The 25086-nt window shown below is 48.1% G+C and overlaps 1 protein-coding gene across 3 annotated transcripts in view; it reads right to left on the reverse strand.

Annotated features, from left to right (window-relative positions):
• ELK3 (ETS transcription factor ELK3) overlaps positions 1–25086 on the reverse strand; it is a 71552-nt gene that overhangs the window by 15959 nt on the left and 30507 nt on the right. For all 3 annotated transcript variants that reach the window (XM_040232781.1, XM_040232782.1, XM_040232780.1), the window contains exon 3: positions 366–1145. In XM_040232781.1, coding sequence (XP_040088715.1) covers positions 366–1145 — 780 coding nt within the window. The remainder of the gene's footprint in view (positions 1–365; positions 1146–25086) is intronic.

The following is a 25086-nucleotide window of genomic DNA, read 5'->3' on the forward strand; positions in this document are numbered from 1 at the left end:
AGGAGCCTGGTAGGCTACAGTCCATGGGGTCACAAAGAGTTGGACAGGACTGAGGGCCTAACACTGTCAGTGCTCACCTTGCCCTCAGAAATTGCTGTTTGGACATGCTTTGATGCCCATGTGCATATTCCATCTTACATCACTTTAGGCCCTAAAAGAAGCCAATCAAGTGGCCCACCACAGCCAATTTCTCTTGCGCACACCTCGGTCTGGGTGTGGTTTCCCTGTACAATGCACAGTGACCTTGCTACAGGGGCCCAAGGATTACACTCTGAGGGGAAGACAGAAGTTGCCTCTCTCCCCCACTTTTCCCTAAGCCAGTGAGTCTGTGTGCAGCCCGGACGACTGGACTCTACAGCTCTTACCTGGGCAGTGAAGAAGGCTGGGGTGAGGGATCCCGAGGGGAGGGCCGGGCTGTTGAGGGCGATGGAGCCGATGTCGGTGCCGGAAAGCACCAGTGGGGGCGCGGAGATTTCCAAGCCTTTGGGCTTTTTGGCCTTTGGGGGGAGCGATGGAGACCTGGTCTTGGAGCCCGACGACAGGTTCAAGGGCTCCAGGGAATCCGAGTCATGGCAGGCAGCCTCCAGGAAGAGGCTCCTGTGTTCGGAAGGGAGGGGCGAGTTGGGGGACAGCGACGGGGACCGAGACGAAGAGGGCGAGGCGGACGAGATGCTGGCAGCGTTCGGCAGCATTAAGGAGGAGATCTTGGCGGACACGGACGAGGCCAGGAAGGCCTCCGACGTGGAGGGCAGGGACACCACGGGCCGGCTGACGTGCTTATCGGTTTTGTTGGTCACAAACCTGATGACAGTCCTGACTTCTTCCGCGGGGGGGCTGTCTTCCAGCTGCTCCTCCAGCTTCTCTGTCTTGATGGCCTTGAGGGGCTCGGGCGGGTTCTGCAGGGAGTTGATGGTAAAGGACGAGTACAGGCCCGAGTGGATGTACTCATTGCGGCTGGCGCTCTTGAGGGCGGACAGGCTGTGTCTGTGCGCCTCACGGCCCTCAGGGGGCACCTTGCACTCGCTGTCCTGCAGCAAGAGGCTCTCCCGGCTGATCTCCACCGCGTGAGGGTCCATTTTCAGTATCTCCGGGAAAGAGACAAATTTGTATACAAACTTCTGCCCGATCACCTTCTTGATGATATTCTGCGGACACAAAAGCAGACATGGAAAAGATGAGTGCATCAGAGAAACCGGCTAAGAGGTCATTCTTGGGGGGTATTTTGCAGGTGGGAGCATCAAAACAGCCTAGATGACACATCTCAGCTAAGGCGTAGTGCACACGGGACTGAGGGTGAGAGTGGAAGAATCTGAGCCGCATTCCAGGGTCTGCTAATTACAAATGGTGTGATCTTTAGCTAACTGATGGTCATTTTGCGTTTCCTTGTCTGTGAAGTGAGGATTATTATACCTAGGAATATAAAACTCTTGCCATTTATTAAGCACTAACTGTGTCACTGGCATTGCTTCTTCATTAGCTCATAGAATCTGTACTAAAATGCTAAGAGGAAAGGACTATTCAACTCCCATTTTAAAACTTAGGGAAATAAGCTTACAGCCGTTAAATACCCCCACATAGCCACATGGTAGGTAAATGGTGGAGGCAGCATTTCCCCAACCATAATACAGTATTGTTTTACTGACCTCTGGGGCTTGTGAGAATTCAAAGAAATAATAATGGGAAAGCCTTCTATAAGCTGGAAAGCATTCTAGAAATGTAAGTTATTATCACCAAACACCACAATGTTTTCTTAAATCATGTAGCTTTTTTTTTTTCCTTTTTAATTTGCTGCCAAGAAAGCCGCTGGAGGAAAAAACCAAAGTGTCTACTTGGATGTTTAGGACATTCATACAGTATTTTAAGTTAATGTTATCTAATTCTGGCTCTTCAGTTTATGGCTCTCATCCCTAAACATCAGGATGTAAATGAAAACCAATAATCCCTGCAAATTTTCCACCCTCCCCTCTCTTTGGGAGAATGGACTTCGTTTTAAAGGCTGCACTGTTCTTGAGGTTTATTAGATTGGAACATTAGCAAACACCAGACGCTTGCTGGTAGAGATACTCAAGGAAAACAAGGATGGTCTCCATCGAGCACAGAGAAGTGGCAGTGCCATCCTATGGGAAAAGGACTTCCTTATAAACTGTTCCTCCTAAAAGCTGGGTATGAAGGAGGGTAAAAAAAAAAATCATATTGGGGAGAAAAGCTTTAAAAGTAGCTCCTCTTGCACAGTTGGTGGAAATGTAAATTGATAACAGCCACTACAGAGGAGATCAGTGGCCAAAGCATTGGAGCTTCAGCATTAGTTTTGCTGATGAATATTCAGAGTTGACTCCACCAAAACTTGGGCCACCTGATGTGAAGAGTTGACCCACTTGCAAAGGCCCTGATTCTGGGAAAGACTGAAGGCAAAAGGAGAAGGGGGCAGCAGAGGATGCAACAGTTAGATAACATCACCAACTCAATGGACATGAGTTTCAGCAAATTGCAGGAGAGAGTGAAGGACAGGGAAGCCTGGTGTACTGCGGCCCATGGGATAGCAAAGAGATGCACATGATTTAGTGACTGATAGAAACTAGGAATAAAACTACCATGTGACCCAGCAACCCCACTATTGGGCATATACCTGAGAAAACCACAATTCTAAAAGACACATGTACCACAGTGTTCATAGCAGCACTATTTACAATAGCTAGGACATAGAAGCAACCTAGATGTCTATTGACAGATGAATGGATAAAGAATACACACACACAGAGAGAGAGAAATATTACTCAGCCATGAAAAAGAACAAATTTGAGTCAGTTCTAGTGAGATGGATGAATCTAAAGCCTGTTATACAGAGTGAGGTAAGTCAGAAAGAGAAAAATTACTATATTAATGCATATATGTGGAATCTAGAAAATGGTGTTGATGAACCTATTTGCAGGGACAGAATGGAGATGCAGACATAGAGAATGGACACAGCAGAGGAGGGAGAGAGCGAGGCGAACAGAGGAGGTGGCATACACACATACAGCACCATGTGTGAAGTAGATAACTGGTGAGAAGAAAGAGAAAACCGAACAGTAGCTCCTACTAAGCACCTACTCTGTCCTGGGTATTACACACAAGTGATCCCACATGATCTCACATGAACCCACTTGCAGGCTGGAAGGTATCCTCCTTATGACATGAGCTCAGAGATGGGAAGCGAGGGGCCTGGGAGCCACAAGATTACTAATGCTAAAACCTAATCTTGTTCCCATTTCCACACAAAATTTCAGGGAAAGAATGAAAGAGCCAGTTTAAATTTATTTCATATAAAGTTTTTTTTAATGAGATAAAATTGTCATATAACATTAGTTTCAGGTGTACAGCATACTGAGTCAATATTTGTATATATTGCCCAACGACCACCACAGTAAGTCTGGTTCACATCAATCAACACAGATTTTTTTTTTTTGTGATGAGAACTTTTTAAGATCTATCCTCTTAGCAACTTTCAAATATTTGAGAGGAAATTTAATTAAATTCTGATGTTTCTCTTGTGATCAGTTTGGTGTACAAATATGTTTTTGCCTCCCCTCTTGTTACATTACAGCCTGCTAAGTTGCCTTTGTCCTCCTTAGATGGATCCTCAAATCCCAGAAGTGAATTTATCCAGCAGTAAGAAGGATGGGCATAATTACCAAGCCACTGAGATTTTCAAGGAGGAATTCCTCAGGGCAGGCTTCTAACGGAGGGACACATAAGGTCTCCAAGCAGCACCAGAAATCCCAATAATGCAAATCCTGGTGAAACTTGGCTCAGCACCAGCACACAGGAGGTTCAGACCTGAGTACATGAGATTCAAAGCTGGGCAGTTCCAGTGCCTGGGACTCTGGCCTGCTCCTATTGATTCCATCTGACCTCTTCTCACACTTAACACTAGCAGAGCTGAAAACCACCTTCAGAAACTTCAGAGAGATCTGATAAACCTAAAAGACCCCCTGGGCCTAATGGGCAGCATCTCTGCAGGTGACACACCAGGCCTGGGTATACAACTCACCAAGGAGAAATCAGTTCCCAAGCAGGAAAGGGTTAAATAAGGGTGTCGTTAGTGCCACCTGACCCATAGATATGGAAAGAAATCTTGCTTGGTGTGTTCCTCTGCTAGAATTCTAAGGTATTTTTGCTTCTCACTCATAATATTTTTCTCCCTGGGGCAAAACTTCCTTTTATTCTCAGCCAGGTTGAACATTCATCTAAACTCAGTGAATCATTAGAGCCTAGATAATTACATAGAAGAAAAGAGAAACTGTATGGGCTGAATCCTTTCTTCTGGCAGGTCTTATAAATTCTTTAACAGAACCAACCTTTAATTTTATTATGGGTATTCAGAACATAATGTCTGAATGAGGATTATACTCACAAGTAAACCAAGAAGTCATGTGGGGCTGTGACAAAAATGATAAACGTGGTTGGAAATTGAAAGGCAAACTCAAGAGAGAGAGCTGGGCCTTGATGTGTTAAAAAGAATGTAAGGGGACTTCCTTGGTGGTCCAGTGGTTAAGAATCCGCCTGTTAATGCAGGAGACACAGGCTCGATCCCTAGTCTGGGAAGATCCCACACGTTGTGGGGCACCAAAGCCCATGGGCCACAATTACTGCACCTGTGTGTCTGGAGCCCACGGGCAGCAACTACTGAGCCCTCTAGGGCCTGTGGACCACCACAAGGGAAGCCACCACAGGGAGAAGCCTGCTCACCGCAACTAGAGGAAGCCTGTGGGCAGCAACAACGCCCCAGCACAGCCAAAAAAGTGTTTTTAATTAAACAAAGAGAGAACTCAAGGAGTAAGGAACAACCCACGTGATGGTTAACTGAGAAATAAAATAGTGGCCAGGGAGAAGGCAATGGCACCCCACTCTAGTACTCTTGCCTGGAAAATCCTATGGATGGAGGAGCCTGGTAGGCTGCAGTCCATGGGGTTTCGAAGAGTCGGACACGACTGAGCGACTTCACTTTCACTTTTCACTTTCGTGCATTGGAGAAGGAAATGGCAACCCACTCCAGTGTTCTTGCCTGGAGAATCCCAGGGACGGGGGAGCCTGGTGGGCTGCCATCTGTGGGGTCGCACAGAGTCGGACACGACTGAAGCGACTTAGCAGCAGCAGCAGCAGTCATAAGATAGAGTGTCATCCAACCATGAAAAGGAGTGAAGTGCTGTCACACGCTACAACATGGATGCAATTCAAATGAGTTCTGCTAAGTGAAAGAAGCCAGACACAAAGGCCACACAATGGGCTCTATTTATATAAAATGTCCAGAATAGACAAATCTATAGAGATAGAAATAGATGAGTCTTCTCTAAGGGGTGACTAGGTGGGATGGAGGCACTCAGGGGCGCTAGTTAAACAATCATGTATTTGCGGGGGGTGGTGGGTAGTGAAAACGTTCTAAAGTTGATCATGGTGATGGATGTACAACTCTGTACATAGGCTCAAAGGCATGACTGATATGCCTTAAACAGGTGAATTAGATAGTATGTGACTAATACTTCAGTAAAGCTGTTTAAAAAACAAACAAACAAACATGAATCTTTTCCCCTCAGCTTGACTGAGATATAACTGATGTAGAATGTTGTATAAATTTAAGGTGTATAATGCGATGATTTGATACACACACACACACACACACATATATCACAAAACATTTACCACTATAAGGTTAGTTGACACATCCTTCACCCACATAATGACCATTTTGTTGTCGTGAGCAGATTTAAGATCTCTCAGCAACTGTCATTATACATAACAGTACTGTTAACTCTAGTCAGCACGCTCTATGTTAGGTCCCCCAGATTTACTCATCTCACTGCTAGAAATTGGTACCTGATGACCAGCACCTACCTGGTTCCCCACCCCAGCCCCTGGTAACCATCAAGCTACTCTGTGCTTTTGAGTTCAGCTTTTTGTGGATTACACATATAAGTGAGATCATTCAGTATTTGTCTTTCTCTGACTTATTTCACTTAGCATGATGCCCTCGAGGTCCATCCAGAACATAAGGAATTTGAAGAATTTTGGCATGCTTAAAGGGAAGATGGTGGGAATGTTTGATGGCTGGATGGCAACTGCCATGACCTGCTAAACCCCACTCTGAACAGAAAGACAGAGACACTGCACAGCCCACTGAACTCAGCTGAAGAAGTCAGGGCCCTTCAGTAGCCGCTGCCTTGGTGAGGAGAACCGGCTGGACGCCGAGAGGGCTTTTTAGGGAAAGGGGACACGGGGACAGGGATGTGGAGATGATGAAAGGAGCTGACCAAAGGAGAAAGAAACAGTTTCTGGAAAGAACCAGGCTAGGTCTTGCTTCTCTAGAAACTAACAGGAAAGATGGATTCGATCTGGCTACCTGGACAGTTTGAAACCTCTGCAAGGATAGAAGGCTTGAAAGGGACCGAAGCAGAAAGAGGGGAGGGTGGGATGTGTGAAGGAAGGCAGAGCCTGCAGGCCAGCTGTTTAGGAACCCAACTCCACACTGGAGATGTCTGCTCACAGGGGAAGAACCTGTAAGGAAAGCCCCTGACCAAGATGTTCAAGGCCAGCAATCCAGGTGGGTGGGTAGACTGAGAGGAGGTGCGTGCCTGGCAGGTGAACTGACAGCCCCTTCGTACGTGACTTCAGCACAGACCCCAGGATGCTATCAGTGGCATGTGTGTCTGAAGATCTTTCTGTAAGTCTCCAAAGCAAAGTTTCCTTGCATGAGTTTAGACTGGGAGGGGCTTGCTGAGAAAACACACAGTATAGGGAAATAACACTAGACAGTATTTGCTGACTATTAGGTGTCAGGCTGTGTACTAAGAACTTGACCATCCTCAAGTCATTGAATCCTCTGAAAAAGTGGAACTGTTATTACTCCCATTTTAGAGATGGGCAAACTGAGGATCAGAGACTATAAATCATCCCCAATCACAAGCATGTACTTGGGCAATCAGACCCCAGAGCCCCTGGTCATAATAGAAGGTGACATAAGACTTGGGCTAACTGACAGCCCAGAACATGAGAGCACTTGGGTATGGGCTCTTATTATGAAAAGTGATGAGAATATTTAGAAGTCTGTTTTTTCCACCCCTTCCTCCCAGGCTCACAAGTATTTGTTGCTGACAGTTGCCTGGTAACCTGACAAACGCTGTCTGTGTCCAGCTGGGCTGAGTGACTCTCCCAAGCAAGGTTTCAGAGCAACAGTTGCACACATCTGCTTCCCTCCACGTGTGGGGGACCAGCCTCCACTTGTAACTTCCCCATCAAATGGGCATTCACAACCAAGTAGGACTCCTGACTCAGCATTCTGTGTGAGGTTACAGGTGGCAAGGACGGGACCAGCTTCAGCAAAGGGGAAAAGTGACATTCGTCCAGTACACCCCAAGAGGCAGTTCCAGCAGAAGTAGAAGCTCAGGTCTCCAAACCACTCCCTTCATCGCCACTGGCCCAGTGGGTGTTTTAAGGCTGTAGGAGCCTACAGGGAAAGCAGTCCATCTGGGTCAGCACCATGGTGGGCTTGTGCAAAGAAATCCTTCCAGAAGCACCAGCCACCCCTGGTCCTGTGAGAGCCTCCCTAGGTTACTTCACCCTCACAAGGTGGGTGATGCTGAGAGAGTGGGTCCCGTTTCCATTTCCCTCAGCACCGCCTGCTGCCCTGACAGGTTCCAGGCTTGCTTACACAAATAGGTGTGTCCATGGGTGTGTTCAAATATGTACCCTCATGCCCAACTCTGCCTGCTCCTCCCACTGAAGAAGAAGGAATTTATGTAAATAACCCCCTAGAGTGGAGAACTCAGATGTATGTTAAGTTCCAAAAATTTTTTTTAAAATTACAGGGTAATAAAGAGATGTTTGTGGAAATGAATTTACCTTCTTCATTTTGATGTTATGAAGGATAATATTAAGTTCATGTTTATTGAATGAATGACTCTCACTGTAGATAGAACAAACCCACGCAGGAAGCCGGAGGCTTCACCCCATGACAGACACAATTTTCTGTGGCTAATCCTCAGGCTGGTTAAAGCTCCATATCAAGCACTGCATATATGTATTGGCATGTGCTTTTTTGCTGGCATTTTTTATTGGAAAACTCCCAGACAGACACTGGGAACTATATGCAAGGTCCCACAACTTCATACCTTCAGTGAGAGCTTGCTGTTTAGTCGCTAAGTCATGCCTGATTCTGTGATCCATGGACTGTAGCCTGCCAGGTTCTTCTGTACATGGGAGTTCCCAGGCAAGAATACTAGAGTGGGTTGCCATTTCCTTCTCCAGGGGATCTTCCCAGACCAGGGATTGAACCCGAGTCTCCTGCATTGGCAGGCAGATTTTTTACCACTGAGCCACCCTGTAAGAGCTTACTAAACTGTAATTCTACTTATCTAAGTCCTCAGCAAATACCTGCTGCGTGTGTGGGCTCTGGCCTGGCACCCCAATTCTGACATAGGGTCATGGGTGTGGCTTTCCAACACTCAGACTTCTTACCCAGCTCACATTCCTTTCTAGCACTGCCCTTCCCCCGGGAGGAGCTGGTCCAGCTTTGAGCTCCCCATCAGCAGAGCCGGAGCTCTCTTGTTCCTCTACCATTTCAGGGTTCCCAGGGACTGCAGGACCCCTGCCCTCTGATTTCACAACTTTCCTATCTTGTTCTCAACACAGAGAAATGTCTGAGGCTCATAACACGTAACTGTCCTTTTCTGAACCCAACACTGGCAGCAGGGCTACAGAGGACAGAGTGATCGATTGTTCCATAAATTCTTGACCTTGTCACAAGCGCTGCCACGGGGATGACAAAGAGCGTTCCAGAGTCACGGCCTGAGGTCAATTACTACCCCTCTCTCTTATCAGCCATGTGCCTCAGTTTCCCCATCTATAAAATGGGGACGAACCTACCACCTACCTTATGGGACTGAATGTATAATCCACATAAAACTTGCAAAATGCACATAAGCCCACAATATATACCAGCTCTGACTGTTTTGATTTTTACACTCCCATGGAAGCAAAACAAAACAAAATGAAAAATCCACCCTCAATTTTCTCTAATAACAACTGAAGAGTCAAAATTAAACATCTTAGAAGGCTGTGCTTATTCCCACAGATCTGGGTGACAGGTAGATCATCTGGCAGACAGAATCCCGCCTAGTTTACATATCTCAACCAAGGAAGAGAAGCAGGAAGTTCTGTTGGGTTCAGACAAGGAGGAAACTCTAGGCTTCAGTCCCTCATGCCTCGACTGGCCAGGACCTGACGTCCACCTCACACCTGCCACTTGATTCAGGCCTGGGGGTTGGGGGGTGGTGGGCAGAAAGACCAGCCCAAGGAGGGCAGAGGATGGGAGCGATTGCGGAATCTGTGTCCTGTCAGAAGGCCCCTCAGCTTCGGCAGAGATGCCGCATACCCAGCCTGACAACTGGTGCAAAAACTAACCCCAGCCCATCTCCCTGTTCCCTGATGCCTCTCAGAGCAGGAAATGCACTGCCCAGGCAGGAGGGAACAGCCCAGCTCCACAGCATCCACCGGGGCTTGGGCCCCTGGGGAGGGTGATGCGAGCAACTTGCCCTGAGTGCCTGACTATGAGATCCTGGGATGGGGAAATGGGAAGGATTTATTTGGGGGACACTTGTCTGGCTGGGCTAGATAGATATCCTGCATGAAAGGAGCCTGTGGCCAAAAAGGGCAAAAGAAATAAGCAAGCATTTCCAGGAATAAACCACGTGCTCCACACGCACTGCTGCCTTGCAAGATGGGCACTGTGGTCCCATTTTAAAGATGCAGAAAAAGGCTCTTGGTTGGAAGTGAAGTTATATCCAATTTCCCAATCCACAGGGGTTAGGTTAAATACTGAGTGGAGGAACTTCCCTGGTGGTGCAGGGGCAAGACGCTGCGCTCCCAATGCAGGGGGCCTGGACTGGATCCCTAGTTGTGAATTCAGCTTGGAGCCCCGGACCCCTGGTCAGGGAACCAAGACTAGCGGCAGCCAAATAAATAAACAAAATTTTAAATCCTCTTTAAAAACAAAGTACTGGGTGGACCTTATAATGGAATCCCCCAGGGCTCTTTCAGAGGACAATACATCATCAGCATTTACCCATGTCTTTAAAGTAACAGTCACGTCCAACTCTTCGCAACCCTACGGACTGTAGCCCACCAGGCTCATCTGTCCATGGAATTCTCCAGGCAAGAGTACTGGAGTGGATAGATGGTCCCATCTCCAGGGGGTCTTCCCAACCCAGGGATTGAACCCAGGTCTCCTGCATTGCGGATTCTTTACCACCTGGGCCACCAGGGAAGCCCCTTTAAAATAAAATTAGGGTAAAAAAGCAGCAGGCCTGAAATGCTTCCATTATTTTAACCAAAATAATTATATATACACACACACACACATATAAAAGAAAAATGAATCTTGGCAGATGTGACCAGGAGCTGACTGCGGCTCAGATCATGAACTCCTTATTACCAAATTCAGACTCAAATTGAAGAAAGTAGGGAAAACCTCTAGACCATTCAGGTATGACTTAAATCAAATCCGTTATGATTATACAGTGGAAGTGAGAAATAGATTTAAGGGACTAGATCTGATAGACAGAGTGCCTGATGAACTACGGAATGAGGTTCGTGACATTGTACAGGAGACAGGGATCAAGACCATCCCCATGGGAAAGAAATGCAAAAAAGCAAAATGGCTGTCTGGGGAGGCCTTACAAATAGCTGTGAAAAGAAGAGAGGCGAAAAGCAAAGGAGAAAAGGAAAGCTATACCCATTTGAATGGAGAGTTCCAGAGAATAGCAAGAAGAGATAAGAAAGCCTTCTTCAGCGATCAATACAAAGAAATAGAGGAAAAGAACAGAATGGGAAAGACTCGAGATCTCTTCAAGAAAATTAGAGATACCAAGGGAAGATTTCATGCAAAGATGGGCTCGATAAAGCACAGAAATGGTATGACCTAACAGAAGCAGAAGATATTAAGAAGAGGTGGCAAGAATACACAGAAGAACTGTACAAAAAAGATCTTCACGACCCAGATAATCATGATGGTGTGATCACTCATCTAGAGCCAGACATCCTGGAATGTGAAGTCAAGTGGGCCTTAGGAAGCATCACTATGAACAAAGCTAGTGGAGGTGATGGAATTCCAGTTGAGCTATTTCAAATCCTGAAAGATGATGCTGTGAAAGTGCTGCACTCAATATGCCAGCAAATTTGGAAAACTCAGCAGTGGCCACAGGACTGGAAAAGGTCCGTTTTCATTCCAATCCCAAAGAAAGGCAATGCCAAAGAATGCTCAAACTACCACACAATTGCACTCATCTCACATGCTAGTAAAGTAATGCTCAAAATTTTCCAAGCCAGGCTTCAGCAATACGTCAACCGTGAACTTCCTGATGTTCAAGCTGGTTTTAGAAAAGGCAGAGGAACCAGAGATCAACTTGCCAACATCCGCTGGATCATGGAAAAAGCAAGAGAGTTCCAGAAAAACATCTATTTCTGCTTTATTGACTATGCCAAAGCCTTTGACTGTGTGGATCACAATAAACTGTGGAAAATTCTGAGAGAGATGGGAATACCAGACCACCTGACCTGCCTCTTGAGAAATCTGTATGCAGGTCAGGAAGCAACAGTTAGAACTGGACATGGAACAACAGACTGGTTCCAAATAGGAAAAGGAGTACGTCAAGGCTGTATATTGTCACCCTGCTTATTTAACTTCTATGCAGAGTACATCATGAGAAACGCTGGGCTGGAAAAAACACAAGCTGGAATCAAGATTGCTGGGAGAAATATCAATAACCTCAGATATGCAGATGACACCACCCTTATGGCAGAAAGTGAAGAGGAGCTAAAAAGCCTCTTGATGGAAGTGAAAGAGGAGAGTGAAAAAGTTGGCTTAAAGCTCAACATTCAGAAAACGAAGATCATGGCATCTGGTCCCATCACTTCATGGGAAATAGATGGGGAAACAGTAGAAACAGTGTCAGACTTTATTTTTCTGGGCTCTAAAATCACTGCAGATGGTGATTGCAGCCATGAAATTAAAAGACCCTTACTCCTTGGAAGAAAAGTTATGACCAACCTAGATAGTATATTCAAAAGCAGAGACATTACTTTGCCGACTAAGGTCCGTCTAGTCAAGGCTATGGTTTTTCCTGTGGTCATGTATGGATGTGAGAGTTGGACTGTGAAGAAGGCCGAGCGCCAAAGAATTGATGCTTTTGAACTGTGGTGTTGGAGAAGACTCCTGAGAGTCCCTTGGACTACAAGGAGATCCAACCAGTCCGTTCTGAAGGAGATCAACCCTGGGATTTCTTTGGAAGGAATGAAGCTAAAGCTGAAACTCCAGTACTTTGGCCACCTCATGGAAGAGTTGACTCATTGGAAAAGACTCTAATGCTGGGAGGGACTGGGGGCAGGAGGAGAAGGGGACGACAGAGGATGAGATGGCTGGATGGCATCACTGACTCGATGGACATGAGTCTGAGTGAACTCCAGGAGTTGGTGATGGACAGGGAGGCCTGGGGTGCTGCGATTCATGGGGTTGCAAAGAGTCGGACACAACTGAGCAACTGAACTGAACTGAGGATTACCGCTGATTCGTAATTTTTTAATCTGCGTTTTCACATTAAAATAATTATGTTCCCTATGTATTGCTTGTCAAACTCAGAGAAACAATCAGGCTCTAAAAACCTTAGGTGCCCAGGATGACGCAGCTTGTGACTAGAGGAGCTGCAGCTGAACCAGCTTCTGTCCAGAGCCCAGACGAAGCCTCCTCTGTCCCACCAGCACACCCTCTCCCAGAAAGCAGCTGAGTCAGCTCCAGGACCACGGGCTCTGCATTCCAGAGAAGCCTTGGGACAACTGCGGCAAGCCTGGGAAAACCAGCTCCTTGCTCAGGAAGCCAGTGCATGGCTAATGCCTCCTGAGGCTGGCCGGCCCTTCTGAGGCTGATCAGTAACTACAGATGGAGCTGCCCCTGCCCACCCTCAGGGTAGAGGAGGTGCCCGCTTTGAGAGGATACCATGCAGGAGGCACTGGGGACCCAGCGGTCCCACCACAGCAGGATGGACCCCAGAAGCCCACACGGCAGGCAGATTCTTTACTGTCTGAGCCACCATGGAAGCCAACCCCCACAAGTAATGGGAAAATAACAGGAAGCTGATGTCCATAGACACTGCCTGGTTATGGCCCCCTCTGAGCAGCAAAAGGGCTCAGAGGGAAGACAGAGAACACCCAGCAACTCCCGGGATCCACAGGCCCAGGTAGAGGTGCTCACGCAAGGAGACAGGCCCAGAGCCTGGACAGGCCCAGGCCAGCACAGGGACAAACCGCCCCGGGGTTCGAATCCCAGCTTCACTACTTACTAGGACCTTGAAAACGTACTGAAATTTTGCTGGCTTCAGTTTGCTCACCTTAATTCAATGAATTGGAATATGTTTAATATAAAATGTTGATATCCTCAGAGCAACATTTTTTACATAAATTTAGGAAAATGAATTTTAAACAATCTTCAAAACAAAAGGACGATGGTATCTTTGAAAATCATACAGATGAATTCAAGATGTCACAAGAAAATGTATTAGATAGCTGCTTTCCCCAACTAGATGTCTAGTTCATTCCTAAAAGGGAAATAAAAATATCTCACAGGGCAGTTTGTTCTAAAAGGTCAATGTATGTCAGTGCCTCACTCGGAGAAGTCTTTGGCCTGAGTGTTAATCCGGTGGAATGTCGCCCAGCAAGCAATGATCTAATTGAATAGCATCCTCATTATATCACACTGTCTTCTCATTTTATTCTGCCTTCAAGTAATCAAAATTCCTTATATGGGTGCTTTGGCATGCAGTCACAGAAGGCTTACAGTGTCTCATGTGACCCTCGCAGCACTCTGAAACCCATTTCACAGATAAGGAATCTGGGGCTCAGAGCTGAGTACACAACCTAGTAAGCAACAAAGGGGAGTCTCCAGGCCCCCGGCTTCGCAGCCAACACCCAGTCTTCAGCTCCTCGTCTTGGGTTTCCATCCAGACCATGGTCTGACTCACTCCTTCCCGACACAGAAACTGACTGTCCTCTCTCCAAAATCAGAACAAGTACTCACTGTAGGAGTCATGCTCCAAGTACCTCCTCCATAACAAGCAAACCCTGAAGATGCATTTGTATGAAAAGCTCCTTGCTCGGTTCTGAGGAACAGCAAAGGAAGGGACCCTGGTCCTCGTCCTCATCCTCGGAGCATCTGACAGCTACTCAGACGGTAGTGGCAGCCCCTGCCTCCTCTCGCCCCTGCCACCTGAACCCGAGGGAGCACAGTGGTTGGCCAGCCATACTGGACTCTGCTGGGAACCTGTTATGGGCAGGCTCACCACACACTGTCTGCCCTGGAGCAGCTATGAAAGGGCTCCTGAGACCCAACCCCTGAGTGAACTGCCTCCCCTGGGGCAGTCCTCCCCCTCGGTCATGAGTTGAACAGAGCTTCCCTGCCACCCATAAAGTCCACATCCACTCAGAACCTCAGGATGAGACTTTATCTGGACGGAGGGTCCTTCACAGCTAAGGACGTCAGGATGCGATCGTCCTGGAGTTACGTGGGCACTGAATTCAGTGACTGACGTCCCTACGAGAAAAGGAAAGATCCAGAGACACACACAAGGAGGAAGGTCAGGGGAAGGCAGGGGGAAGGATTGGAGGATGCAGCTACAAGTTAGGAAGCAAGGATTTCCAGGGGCCCCGGAAGCTGGAAATGGCCCTAAGGCCTTCGAAGGGAGCCGGGTGCTGCTGACACCTCAGCGTCACACTTCTGACCTCCACAACTTGTGGGGAATACACTTTTATTATTTTGAGCCACCAACTTGTGTGTTAATTTGTCACAACAGCCCAAGGAAACATCCTCTCTTATCCTAATGTCTCTGGCAGGGTGGAGAGGCCTGGCCTTTCCCTTCTGAGAGGTCGGTTGGACTTCGGGCCATCACGTTGCCGAGGGCACCCAGTCGGGTGCAGCCTGGGCCACCCTGGGTGCACTGTGGAAGCCCAGAGTGCACCCGGCATGCAAGCGCGCACACATCCACCCCCACTTGCAACTTCTAAGAATAACGTGCTGCCAATAAAGGGCTCCAACTCTGTCTCGGAGCTAACTGACTCCCGGGGGAGGTTTCCATGTGGTTTGGGATGAGATCTCTTTACTCTCTGGCACTGCTAAGCTGTCGGGCATACCGCCCTTCCAAATCCTACTGGCACTGCCGCTCAAGAAACTCTTGCTGCCCCGCTGGGTGGAGGCCGGGGGAGCCAGACCTCGTGATATTAAGGGCATCCTCCCACCCGCTCTGGGCTCGCAGATGCTTCTCATTGGACAGGGAGTCTTGTCTCCCACCGGGCCCCTTTCAACACTCAAGGGTATTTTTATTTAAAAGGCCTCTGGAGTGTTAATAAAATAAAATGCAGAACTGCTCCCCTCTTTCCCCCATGGGTGGGGTAGTAGTTGGCAGCGACCTCGCTTCAAGCAGCCACCGCTAGCACTGGCAGGTTGCTGGAGGGGGCGGGGGTTGGGGACCACAGGTGGTCTGGGAGCATGTTCTCATCTCATTCTGGCTTTGCCACTGATTTTCCTGAAACTTCGCTCCCCTTCTTGGGTCTTCACGTGGTAAATGAGGGGCAATCAGGGTAGGAGGGGATGTTAGGTCCCTTCCAGGGCTGACATTCCAAGAGGGTGGATTTCCCTTGATGCTTCGCTTGTCTTGGTGCTCGCTTATCATTCCCTCCATCCTGCGTTCATGCGGTCCCAGCTCCCAAGTGGCTCTGGTAAAAGAACCCGCCTGCCAACGCAGAAGATGTGGGTTCAATCCCTGGGTCGGGAAGATCCCCTGGAGGAGGAAATGGCAACCCACTCCAGTGTTCTTGCCTGGAGAATCCCACGGACAGAGTAGCTTGGTGGGCTACAGTCCATGGGGGTCGCACAGTCAGATATGCCTGAGCACAGCACTGCGCTGTAGATGCTGAGAGTACTATGGAAGACCAGCTCCCAGAGCAGAGGAGGCATCGCCAAGTGTCCACATCAGCAGGAGGAGGTGACGCAAACAGGAGCTGGAGGATGACTGGGGCCCGGCAGGAGAGGCAGAGAGGGAGTGCAGGCACACGTGAGGTCTGGACAGGGGGCTGGGGTGGTGCAGCAAGGCAATCAGGCTGGGGCCAGATGGAGTAGAGAGCTTGGAACCTTTCCTGGAAGCCACAGGGAGCCAGGCAGGTGCATAAGCAGAGGGGTGCCATGCTCTGATCTGGCCTTTTTTATTTAATAGGTAAGTTTTTTTTTTTTTTTTAGTGTTTGTGCCAGGTGGCATGTGGGATCTTAGTCCCTTGACTGGGGATCGAATCCACGCCCCCTGCATTGGAAGTGCAGAGTCTGGACCACCAGGGAAGTCCCCGACCTGGCATTCTTTAGGAAGCATCATCTGGACACACAGGAAGGGCAGGGTGTTTTGGGGTGTCCAGAACCACCACCTCATGTTTTCAGCAGGCTCCGAGGACACTGCCAGCAGTTCTTCCATTGTCATTTCAAACAACAAACACTGGAGGTGATGCCCCTCTCCCTGCCCTGGGGCGATCATCAACAATATTAGGAATACCGGATTCAAGCTTGAGTTCTTGGCCCTGCAGCTGCGTGACCCTCCAGCTTTATAGTCCTGAGCATGGGCCTTGGGGTTGAGACTCCTAGGTAGAAAGCTCTGCTGCTCACCAGTCGTTTCTTCTTGAATGTGTTATTAACCTCGCTGAGATTCAGTATCCCCATCTCTAAAATGGGTCCACTGCCGACAGAGCCAATGGGCATTTCACATGCAGGGAGATGAGCCTAGCTCAAAACAGAGGCTCCGTACACGTGAGCTTTCCCTGTGACAGTCACAAATGTGGGGTAGGAACCAAGATAAACTGTCACCGGAGCCCAAAGGAGATGGGAAGGGGGCGGCTCAGGGGAGCAGCCGGGCCCGGTGGGTGGGTGGTGGGCGGTGTGATGTGAGCACTAGGGGTTTTGTCAGTTTATCTCCACAACCACCCAATTTTCCTGCCACAAGAAGCCCAGAATCAGGAAGGCTCATGCTGGCAAGCTGGTGTGGGCTTGGGCAATGGCCTGACGTCAGTGGATTTGGCCAGGCTGCCAAGCACTGCAGCCTCGTCAGCACAGTGTTGAAGTGACTCCCAAGACTCTAGGTGTTTCTTAGCAACGGCCCTATTTGGGGGAACACTGAGTGCCAAAGGGGAAGCTGGCTTGGAAGTTTGTGCAAGACGGGCGGCACCCCTAATCAACCCTCAGGGTCCCCCCAGCAGGTTGGCTCCCTCACGCCAGCTGCTCCCTCCCGGGGCAATGGGGCCCAGGCTGGAAGCCTTCCACGAGGCCATCAGCTACCTCACAGGTTTCCGGGCAGCATCCCGGCCCAAAAGCTTGCAGAGAGGCCTTGGTCATCCCCGCGGCCCCCAGGCAAAACCCAGTTGCCATCTGTTGTACTTTTAACCATTCAAGCGGCTGACGGGACACGAAAGAATAAAAAGACATACAATGAAACACGCCCAGCCCTCAATACTCAGACCCAGGGCTGAGCACACAGGACCGTCTGAAACACAAAAGACCCCCAAACAGAGTCCAAGATAGACGGGTCTTCTGTGAAATTTCACAACCCACGTAGGTGTTCTAGAAAGTACCAAGACACAAATGCTTGTCGGACTTTTGTTCTTTCTCCACTCTGACAGACAATACATCACATAATCTTCACAAAATTTATTTGGAGGAATTAAAGAATTCCACCCAGGCCAGGCTTCTTGGTGCAGGCAGTTGGGTTCAGATATGTATTATTAATGCAAACATTTTCCTGTCGTGATTGCACACCCAATTTAAAATGAATTATCCAATTAAGTTAAGAAGGTGATGCATTCTGCTTCCAGGAATATGTTGCCAGTGACTCTGTCTTGACTGTTCTCCACTAAAAAACCTTTCCAATTAAGTTAAGACCGTTCAGTACATCGTGAGGCTAAGCCGGGAGGTTGCTGTGGAGACAGGAGGAGTCTTCATCATATCACTATTTCAATCTCCTGATGAGAAGGGAGCTGGCAGAGCTCTCAGCCTCCCCCTGGGATGAGTGTTCCCTGCCAACAACAACAGGGACAAAAAGCTCTGTTGGACAGAAAAGGATAAAAGATCGTGTAAGCTTCCAGATCTCCTTCTGCAGCTACACAGAGTCATGGCTTGGGCTTCCTCAAGCAGAAGCCAGTTGGCGGGTGCATGCAAGAGGCAGACGCCACCCTGTCCCTTCTCTCCCCCTCGCTCTCGGTCAGTTCTAGAGGGATGCGCAGATCTGATGCGGAAGGTGTGACGGTGCCAGCTCGGCCAGCAGACAGCAGTCGACCCCAGTTAGCCACAAAGATCGGGGCTATGGGGTCAGACGGAGACACCACTGATGTCACGAAGAGTCAAGAGGAAACACAGATGTTTATTTCTAAAACGCAAACCTGACCATGGCACTCTCTCACAGACAGCCCTGTACTGGGTCTCCACTGCCCTCGCCATCAAGTTCATACCCGCTCACTCTTGCCATCTCATCCCGCCTTCATTCCCTAAATAAACACTCAGACTCTTCCACACCTCCTGGTCTTTGCACGTGCTGGTCCCTTCCTCAGTATATCCCTTCGCGACTTTTGTCAGCCTGGCAAATGTGTTCTTACTCAAGACCTGGGTCAGATGTCTGGACCTCTGGCAGCTTTGTCTCTAACTTTACAGGCTTCCCTGGTGGCTCAGACGGTAAAGAATCCACCTACGATGCAGGAGACCTGGGTTCAATCCCTGGGTTGGGAAGATCCCCTGGGGAAGGGCATGGCAACCCATTCCAGTATTCTTGCCTGGAGAATTCCAAGGACAGAGGAGCTTGTGGGCTACAGTGCATGGGGTCTCTAAGAGTTGGACATGACTAACACTTTACTGCAAGGTAGATGCTAGAATCATGACCAAGCCAGTGCTTTGCTATCATAACTGGTTTTCGTGTTTGTCTCCCTGAGCAGCTGCTAAGCCACTCAAGGGCAGGGAGTATGTTTTCAAAGGAATGGTCTAACCATAGAAGAAAAGGCAGAGGTGAGAGAAAGCGGCCATGCCAACTTGAGAAGGATGTACAGGCACATCTCAGAGATACCACAGGTTTGGTTTCCCAGATCACCATCAATAAAGTGACCATCACCCTAAAACAACTATTGCAATGAAGTGAGACACAATTTTTTTGGTTTCACAGTCCATATAAAAGCTATATTTATAGTATACTGTAATCTGTTAAATGTGCAATAGCATTATATCTGAAAAAACAACATATATACCTTTAAAATATTTTATTGATTAAAACAAATGCTAACCATCATCTGAGCAAGTCAATCTTCTTGAAACAGTAACATCAAAGATCACTGATCACAGATCACTATGACAAACATAAAACTAATAAAAATGTCGGAAATACCGTGAGAATTACCAGACTCATTCAACACAGGGTTGCCACAAACTTTCAATTCATAAAGAAGTGCAGTTTCTGCAAAGTGCAATAAAACGGGGTATGCCTGTATAATTAGAAACCACCTAGAAGCTGTTCATGAGGTAAGTAAATGCTGTGAATCCCAGGGGTCCCCCATGCCCCTCACACTTAGGCCCATAGGTGCCAGCAGTAATCAGGGCCAGAGACAGGTGTGTTCTGGGTATAGACACTTCTCTTTCCCACCCCAGGACAAGAGATTTTAAAACCAAGTCTGCCTGATGTTCTTGCCTGGAGAATCCCAGGGATGGCAGAGCCTAGTGGGCTTCTGTCTATGGGGTCTCACAGAGTCGGACATGACTGAAGCAACTTAGCAGCAGCAGCAGCTGCCTAATGTTATTTAGAGTTGCTAAACCATTTAATAAATAAAACCTCTGTGACAGATCCTTATGTCTACATCAGGCTGTAGAAGTACCTTGTGGAAGACTCAGTTTAAACCTAAGAAGAGAAAAAACCCTACCCCCAAAATGTAAGCCATCAGAACTACTGATGCAATGAACCAGCCCACCTCTGAGGCTCCCAGCAAGACAGAAAAACAAGTTGTTTGGTAGGAGATGACAGTGAAATGCCCAGGCATGAACTGAACATCCCATGTAGGTCTCTGTCCACCCTGGTGTCTGCCCTTCATGGGCTCAGACACAGGTGTCCTCTCATGACCTGTGTGTTTGCAACCTGGGATTCAGAGCATTGAGTCACTTCTTGAACAGCTTCTGGGTGGTTCTAATTACATAGGCATACCTTCTTTTACTACACTTTGTAGATACTGTGTTTTTTACAAACCCAGGATTGGGGCCATTGGGATCAGTAGGTTTTTCTTCTAATCTGTGTCTTGTATTAAAGTCCTCTGCTCTTTCAGGGTATGGAACCCCTGATTTCCATAGATTCTGAAACCCTCTAATGTGGGGCTCATCTTCATGGCCTTCGTTCTACCCTGGGGACCCAGCATAGTGCCTGGTCCACGGTGAGCACACTGTGACTTTCTGTTCATAGAGTCTAGTTTCACACCTTAAGTTGAATCGAGCTGCTGTACATGTCACAGGAACAATGATCCTTTAGAATTCGATGAATCAAACCACAATCTCCAAAGCTCTCCTTTGGTGCGTAATTGTGAAAATCTAAATGCAAGCCCAGGAGTGTCAGAAATCATATACATCATATGGGTTGAAGTGTACTCCCATAAAGGTAGGGGAAGGCTTAGTCACAGGACCTGTGGATGTGACTTCACAGAGGTGAGCGAGTTAAGATGCGGTATTGAGGGTGGACTCTAATTCAATACACCTAGTGTCCTTTAAAGAGGTAAATTTGGACACAGGGAGCAATGCCATGGGATGACAGAGGCAGAGACTGGAGCTAGAAGTCAAGGAATGCCAAGGACAAATGACCACCACCAGAAGCTGGGAGGAGGTGAGGAAGGATTCCACCCCAAGTCTCAGAAGGAATCTGGTCCTGCTGACACCCTGACTTCAGCTTCTAGCCCCCAGAACTGAAGAACAAATATCTGCAGTTTTAAGCCCCTCACTTAGTGGCAAATTGTTACAGTAGCCCTAGAGAATTAATACAATAACCGAAAGGCAGTACTTTTTTCTGACATGTATTTGGCGTCAGCTTTCATGATAGAAGTGATCTGAATCTGGGTGGAGGCCACTTCACTATGCTACCCATTTGTTCATTCATTTGTTTCCAATACTTACTAAGCCCCGGGTATGTGCCAGACTCTGTGCAGAGCACCAGAGTGACGAAAGTGGGTAAGCCAGGAGCCTGTGGTGTAGATGGCTCTGTGAGTGGTCACAGAAACAAACACCTGCACCGCCGGGCAGTAAGTCTTAAAACACAGATAATAGAAATGAGCATTTTTATCGTGTGTCCTTAACCAGGTGCTGATCAAACCAGCCAATCCTAAAGGAAGTCTCATTGGAAGGACTGATGCAGAAACACCAGTATTTTGGCCACCTGATGCGAACAACTGACTCATTGGAAAAGACCCTGATGCTGGGAAAGATTGAGGGCAGGAGAAGGGGACGACAGAGGATGAGATGGTTGGCATCACTGACTCAATGGACATGGGTTTGAGCAAGCTCCAGGAGACAGTGAAGGACAGGGAAGCCCGGTGTGCTGCAGTCCATGGGGGGGGAAAGAGTCAGACAGGATGGAGCAACTGAACCACCACCAGTGCTGAGCACCTGAGCACATGGTCACACGCACGCCTCACACAATCCAGGGAGGAAGGCGTTTTCGGTGCCCACTTCCCCGTCAGGGATCCGAGACACAGGGATGGAGACACAGTAGGACTCTACCAGGATGGCACTGACCACGAAGGGAGCACGAGGAGGGGGAGGCTCGCCCCACCAGGGGAAGCACGGGGAAGTGTCTGATTAGGAGGGGCGGGAAGTGTCATTTAAATATGAAAGCATCTTTGAAAGCTTACTTGTCAAATCAGCCAAAACAGATATTAAAAAGCACCACAGGGACTTCCCTGGTGGTCCAAGTGGTTAAGAATCTACCTTTCAATGCAGGGGACACAGGCTCAATCCCTGGTCGGGGAACTAAGTTGCCACATGCTGAGGGGCAACTAAGTCTGCACACCACAACTAGAGAGCACACGCAGCAACAAAGATCCACGTGTCACAGCTAAGACCAACAGAGCCAAAAATAAATAAATATTAAAAAAAAAAAAAACAGCACAAAGCATTTCTTAGCATGAGTAAGAAGAGTTGTCACCAGGACACGCGCGATCCGCCCACCCCACCCTGGTGTGTGCTGGTGCAGGACGCTGACACAGAAGTCCTAACTTTCTTCTTGGCACCTGCCTGAATTTTTCAAATAAGTGCTCAGGGAACTAGCCTCTGCATTATTATTGTGGCTTAACTCTTGGCAGCACTGAACATGCTTGGGTGCTGTTCTTAGCCCTGTTGTCACTCATTCGCTCAGTCATGTCCAGCTCTTTGCAACCCCATGAACTACAGCATGGCAGATTTCCCTGTCCTTCACCAACTCCTGGAGCTTGCTCAAACTCCTGTCCATCCAGTCAGTGATGCCATCCAACCATCTCATCCTCTGTCATCCCCTTCTCCTCCTGCCTTCAATCTTTCCCAACATCAGGGTCTTTTCTAATGAGCCAGCTCTTTGCATCAGGTGGCCAAAGTATTAGCGCTTCAGCTTCAGCCATCAGTCCTTTTAATGAATATTCAGGACTGACTTCCTTTAGGATTGACTGGTTTGATGTTCTTGCAGTCCAAGGGACTCTCAAGAGTCTTCTCCAACACCACAGTTCAAAGGAATCAATTCTTCAGTGCTCAGCCTTTTTTATGGTCCAATTCTCACATCCATACATGTCTATTGGAAAAACCATAGCTTTGACTAGATGGACCTTTGTCGGCAAAGTAATGTCTCTGCTTTTTAATATACTGTCTAGGTTTGTCATGGCTTTTTTTCCCAGGAGCAAGCAGCTTTTAATTTTATGGCTGCAGTCACCATCTGGAGTGATTTTGGAGCCCAAAATAATAAAGTCTGTTACTTTTTCCATTGTTTCCTCATCTATTTGCCATGAAGTGATGGGACCAGATACCATGACCTTCATTTTCTGAATGTTGAGCTTTAAGCCAGCTTTTTCACTGTCCTCTTTCACCTTCATCAAGAGGCTCAGCCCTAACCATGTGTTAACTTAGCTAATCCCTACCACAATCCTATGACATAGTCTCTACTCTTATACCCGTTTTACAAAAAAGAATGTTGAGGCCAAGAGAAATTAGGCAAAGCACTTAGTCATGGAGCTGGATTTAAATCCAAACCCTGTAGCCCAGAGTTAATGCTATTATTGTAGTTCTCACTGTGATAATCTGCCCAGGGTGGAGGGGCGGGGGTGTGGGGGTGGGGGACTTGAGGCCATCCTCCTGAGGAACAAGAATTAAAGAGCCTCAGCCCCAACCTGGTCCCATTAGCCTAAACATTGTTCTCTGACGTCTTCTGCAAAGTTCTGCATACATTTTCCACTTTTTCCCTCTGCCCATTTCTAAATATTATTAGAATGGGTTAAAAATGTAACATGTAGCATATAAAAACAATAATGTCCTCATGCCTGCTTACTCTGGCAGGAAAACTTGCCTATTAGGACAAATCAAGGGATGTACAGTTTCAACAGGGAAGAGATGCTAGCTGGCAAAGAAGAAGAAAGACAATAGGAACAAAGCAGCAGCTGACAAGGTGGGGAGCCACCTAATGTATGCCTCGTGCAGAGCAGGTTCCGGGCAAGTGTCAGGGGGACGCGAGGGAGAGGGGAGGGGAAGGAAGAGGGGACTGAGGAAGGCATGAAAGGCAGACAGGGTCACAGGAGGGCTATGCGACCGTGAGGAGCACATGCAGTGCAGGATGGGGCGCAGCAAGGGTGCCCATGTGGTCAGGGACTCCATATTCACAAAGACCTTCCTCGAATCTGCCTCTCAGGTGAGAGATCAGATCATGTAAGAGTGCCATTTCTGTGGATCAAAAATAGTCAGATATTGGCAATTTCATACCATTCAAATACACAGAGTCCTAGAGTCACACTGACAAAACTGAAAAGTGTTCATCACAAAATGTAAAATACAACTTTTCACCCTTCGTTCATCTCTTCTCCCACGTTCTTCCCCCTTTCTGTTCTTTCTCTCCCCTCACTCACTCAGGGACCCCGTCCCTTCTTCATCTCCTCCCCATGTTGTCCCTCCTTCTCTTTTCACTTAAAACTATATTAAGTGTCTGGTGTCAGGACTCCCCTCGAAGCCCAGTGATTAAGAATCCACCTTCCAATGCCGGGGTCATGGGTTCGATCACTGGTCGGGGAACTAAGAGTCCACGTGCCTCAGGGCAACTAAGCCTGCTTGGTGCAACTACCAAACCCACGCACAGCAACAAGAGGAGCCTACATGCCCCGATGAAGATCCAGCATGGCCAAAACAAATAAATAACTTAACATTTTAAAAAAAGTATATTAAAAAACCAACAACCCTGTATTCAGTGTCTAATGACCATCGCAGGTCTCAAGAGAAAGATTCCAACGGCCGAGCACACACACAAGCGTATGGTTCCCAACGAAGGAGGAAAGGCATCTTCTCCTGGTGGCTGAGCCTGCATACACCTGGACAAGAGCCACGCTGGCCCTCACTGTCAGCGCTAGCTGGCAGCACGCAGGTCACGTGGCCAGACCTTAGCTCAGCCCAGCAGGAGAGGAAAGGGACACTGGGGGTGAGCAGACCACACTGGCCACTCAGACCCAGGGTGCTTGATAAAAAACAAAAACGTCTAAGGCTGTGATACCCTTTGTGCTGTCTGACTGCCTACCTGGAAATCAGGTGCTCAGAGGCACAGGAAACAAATGGCTCAGAAGGCAGGGTGTGTGCCTTCCGGTCAGGAACGTGAGCACCCTGGCTCTACCGCTCTCTGGCTGCAGGACTGTGGGCAAGGTTTCCCACCAAAGGCCCACGTCCTTACCTGTAAAGGAAGAGACGCCCGCAGGACAGTCTCGGGGGGTGTGGAGACCAGGCTATACAAAACATGCAGGGTGACTGCA

This window comes from Oryx dammah, unplaced genomic scaffold, assembly GCF_014754425.2.
Source record: "Oryx dammah isolate SB20612 unplaced genomic scaffold, SCBI_Odam_1.1 HiC_scaffold_29, whole genome shotgun sequence".
NCBI lineage: Eukaryota > Metazoa > Chordata > Mammalia > Artiodactyla > Bovidae > Oryx > Oryx dammah.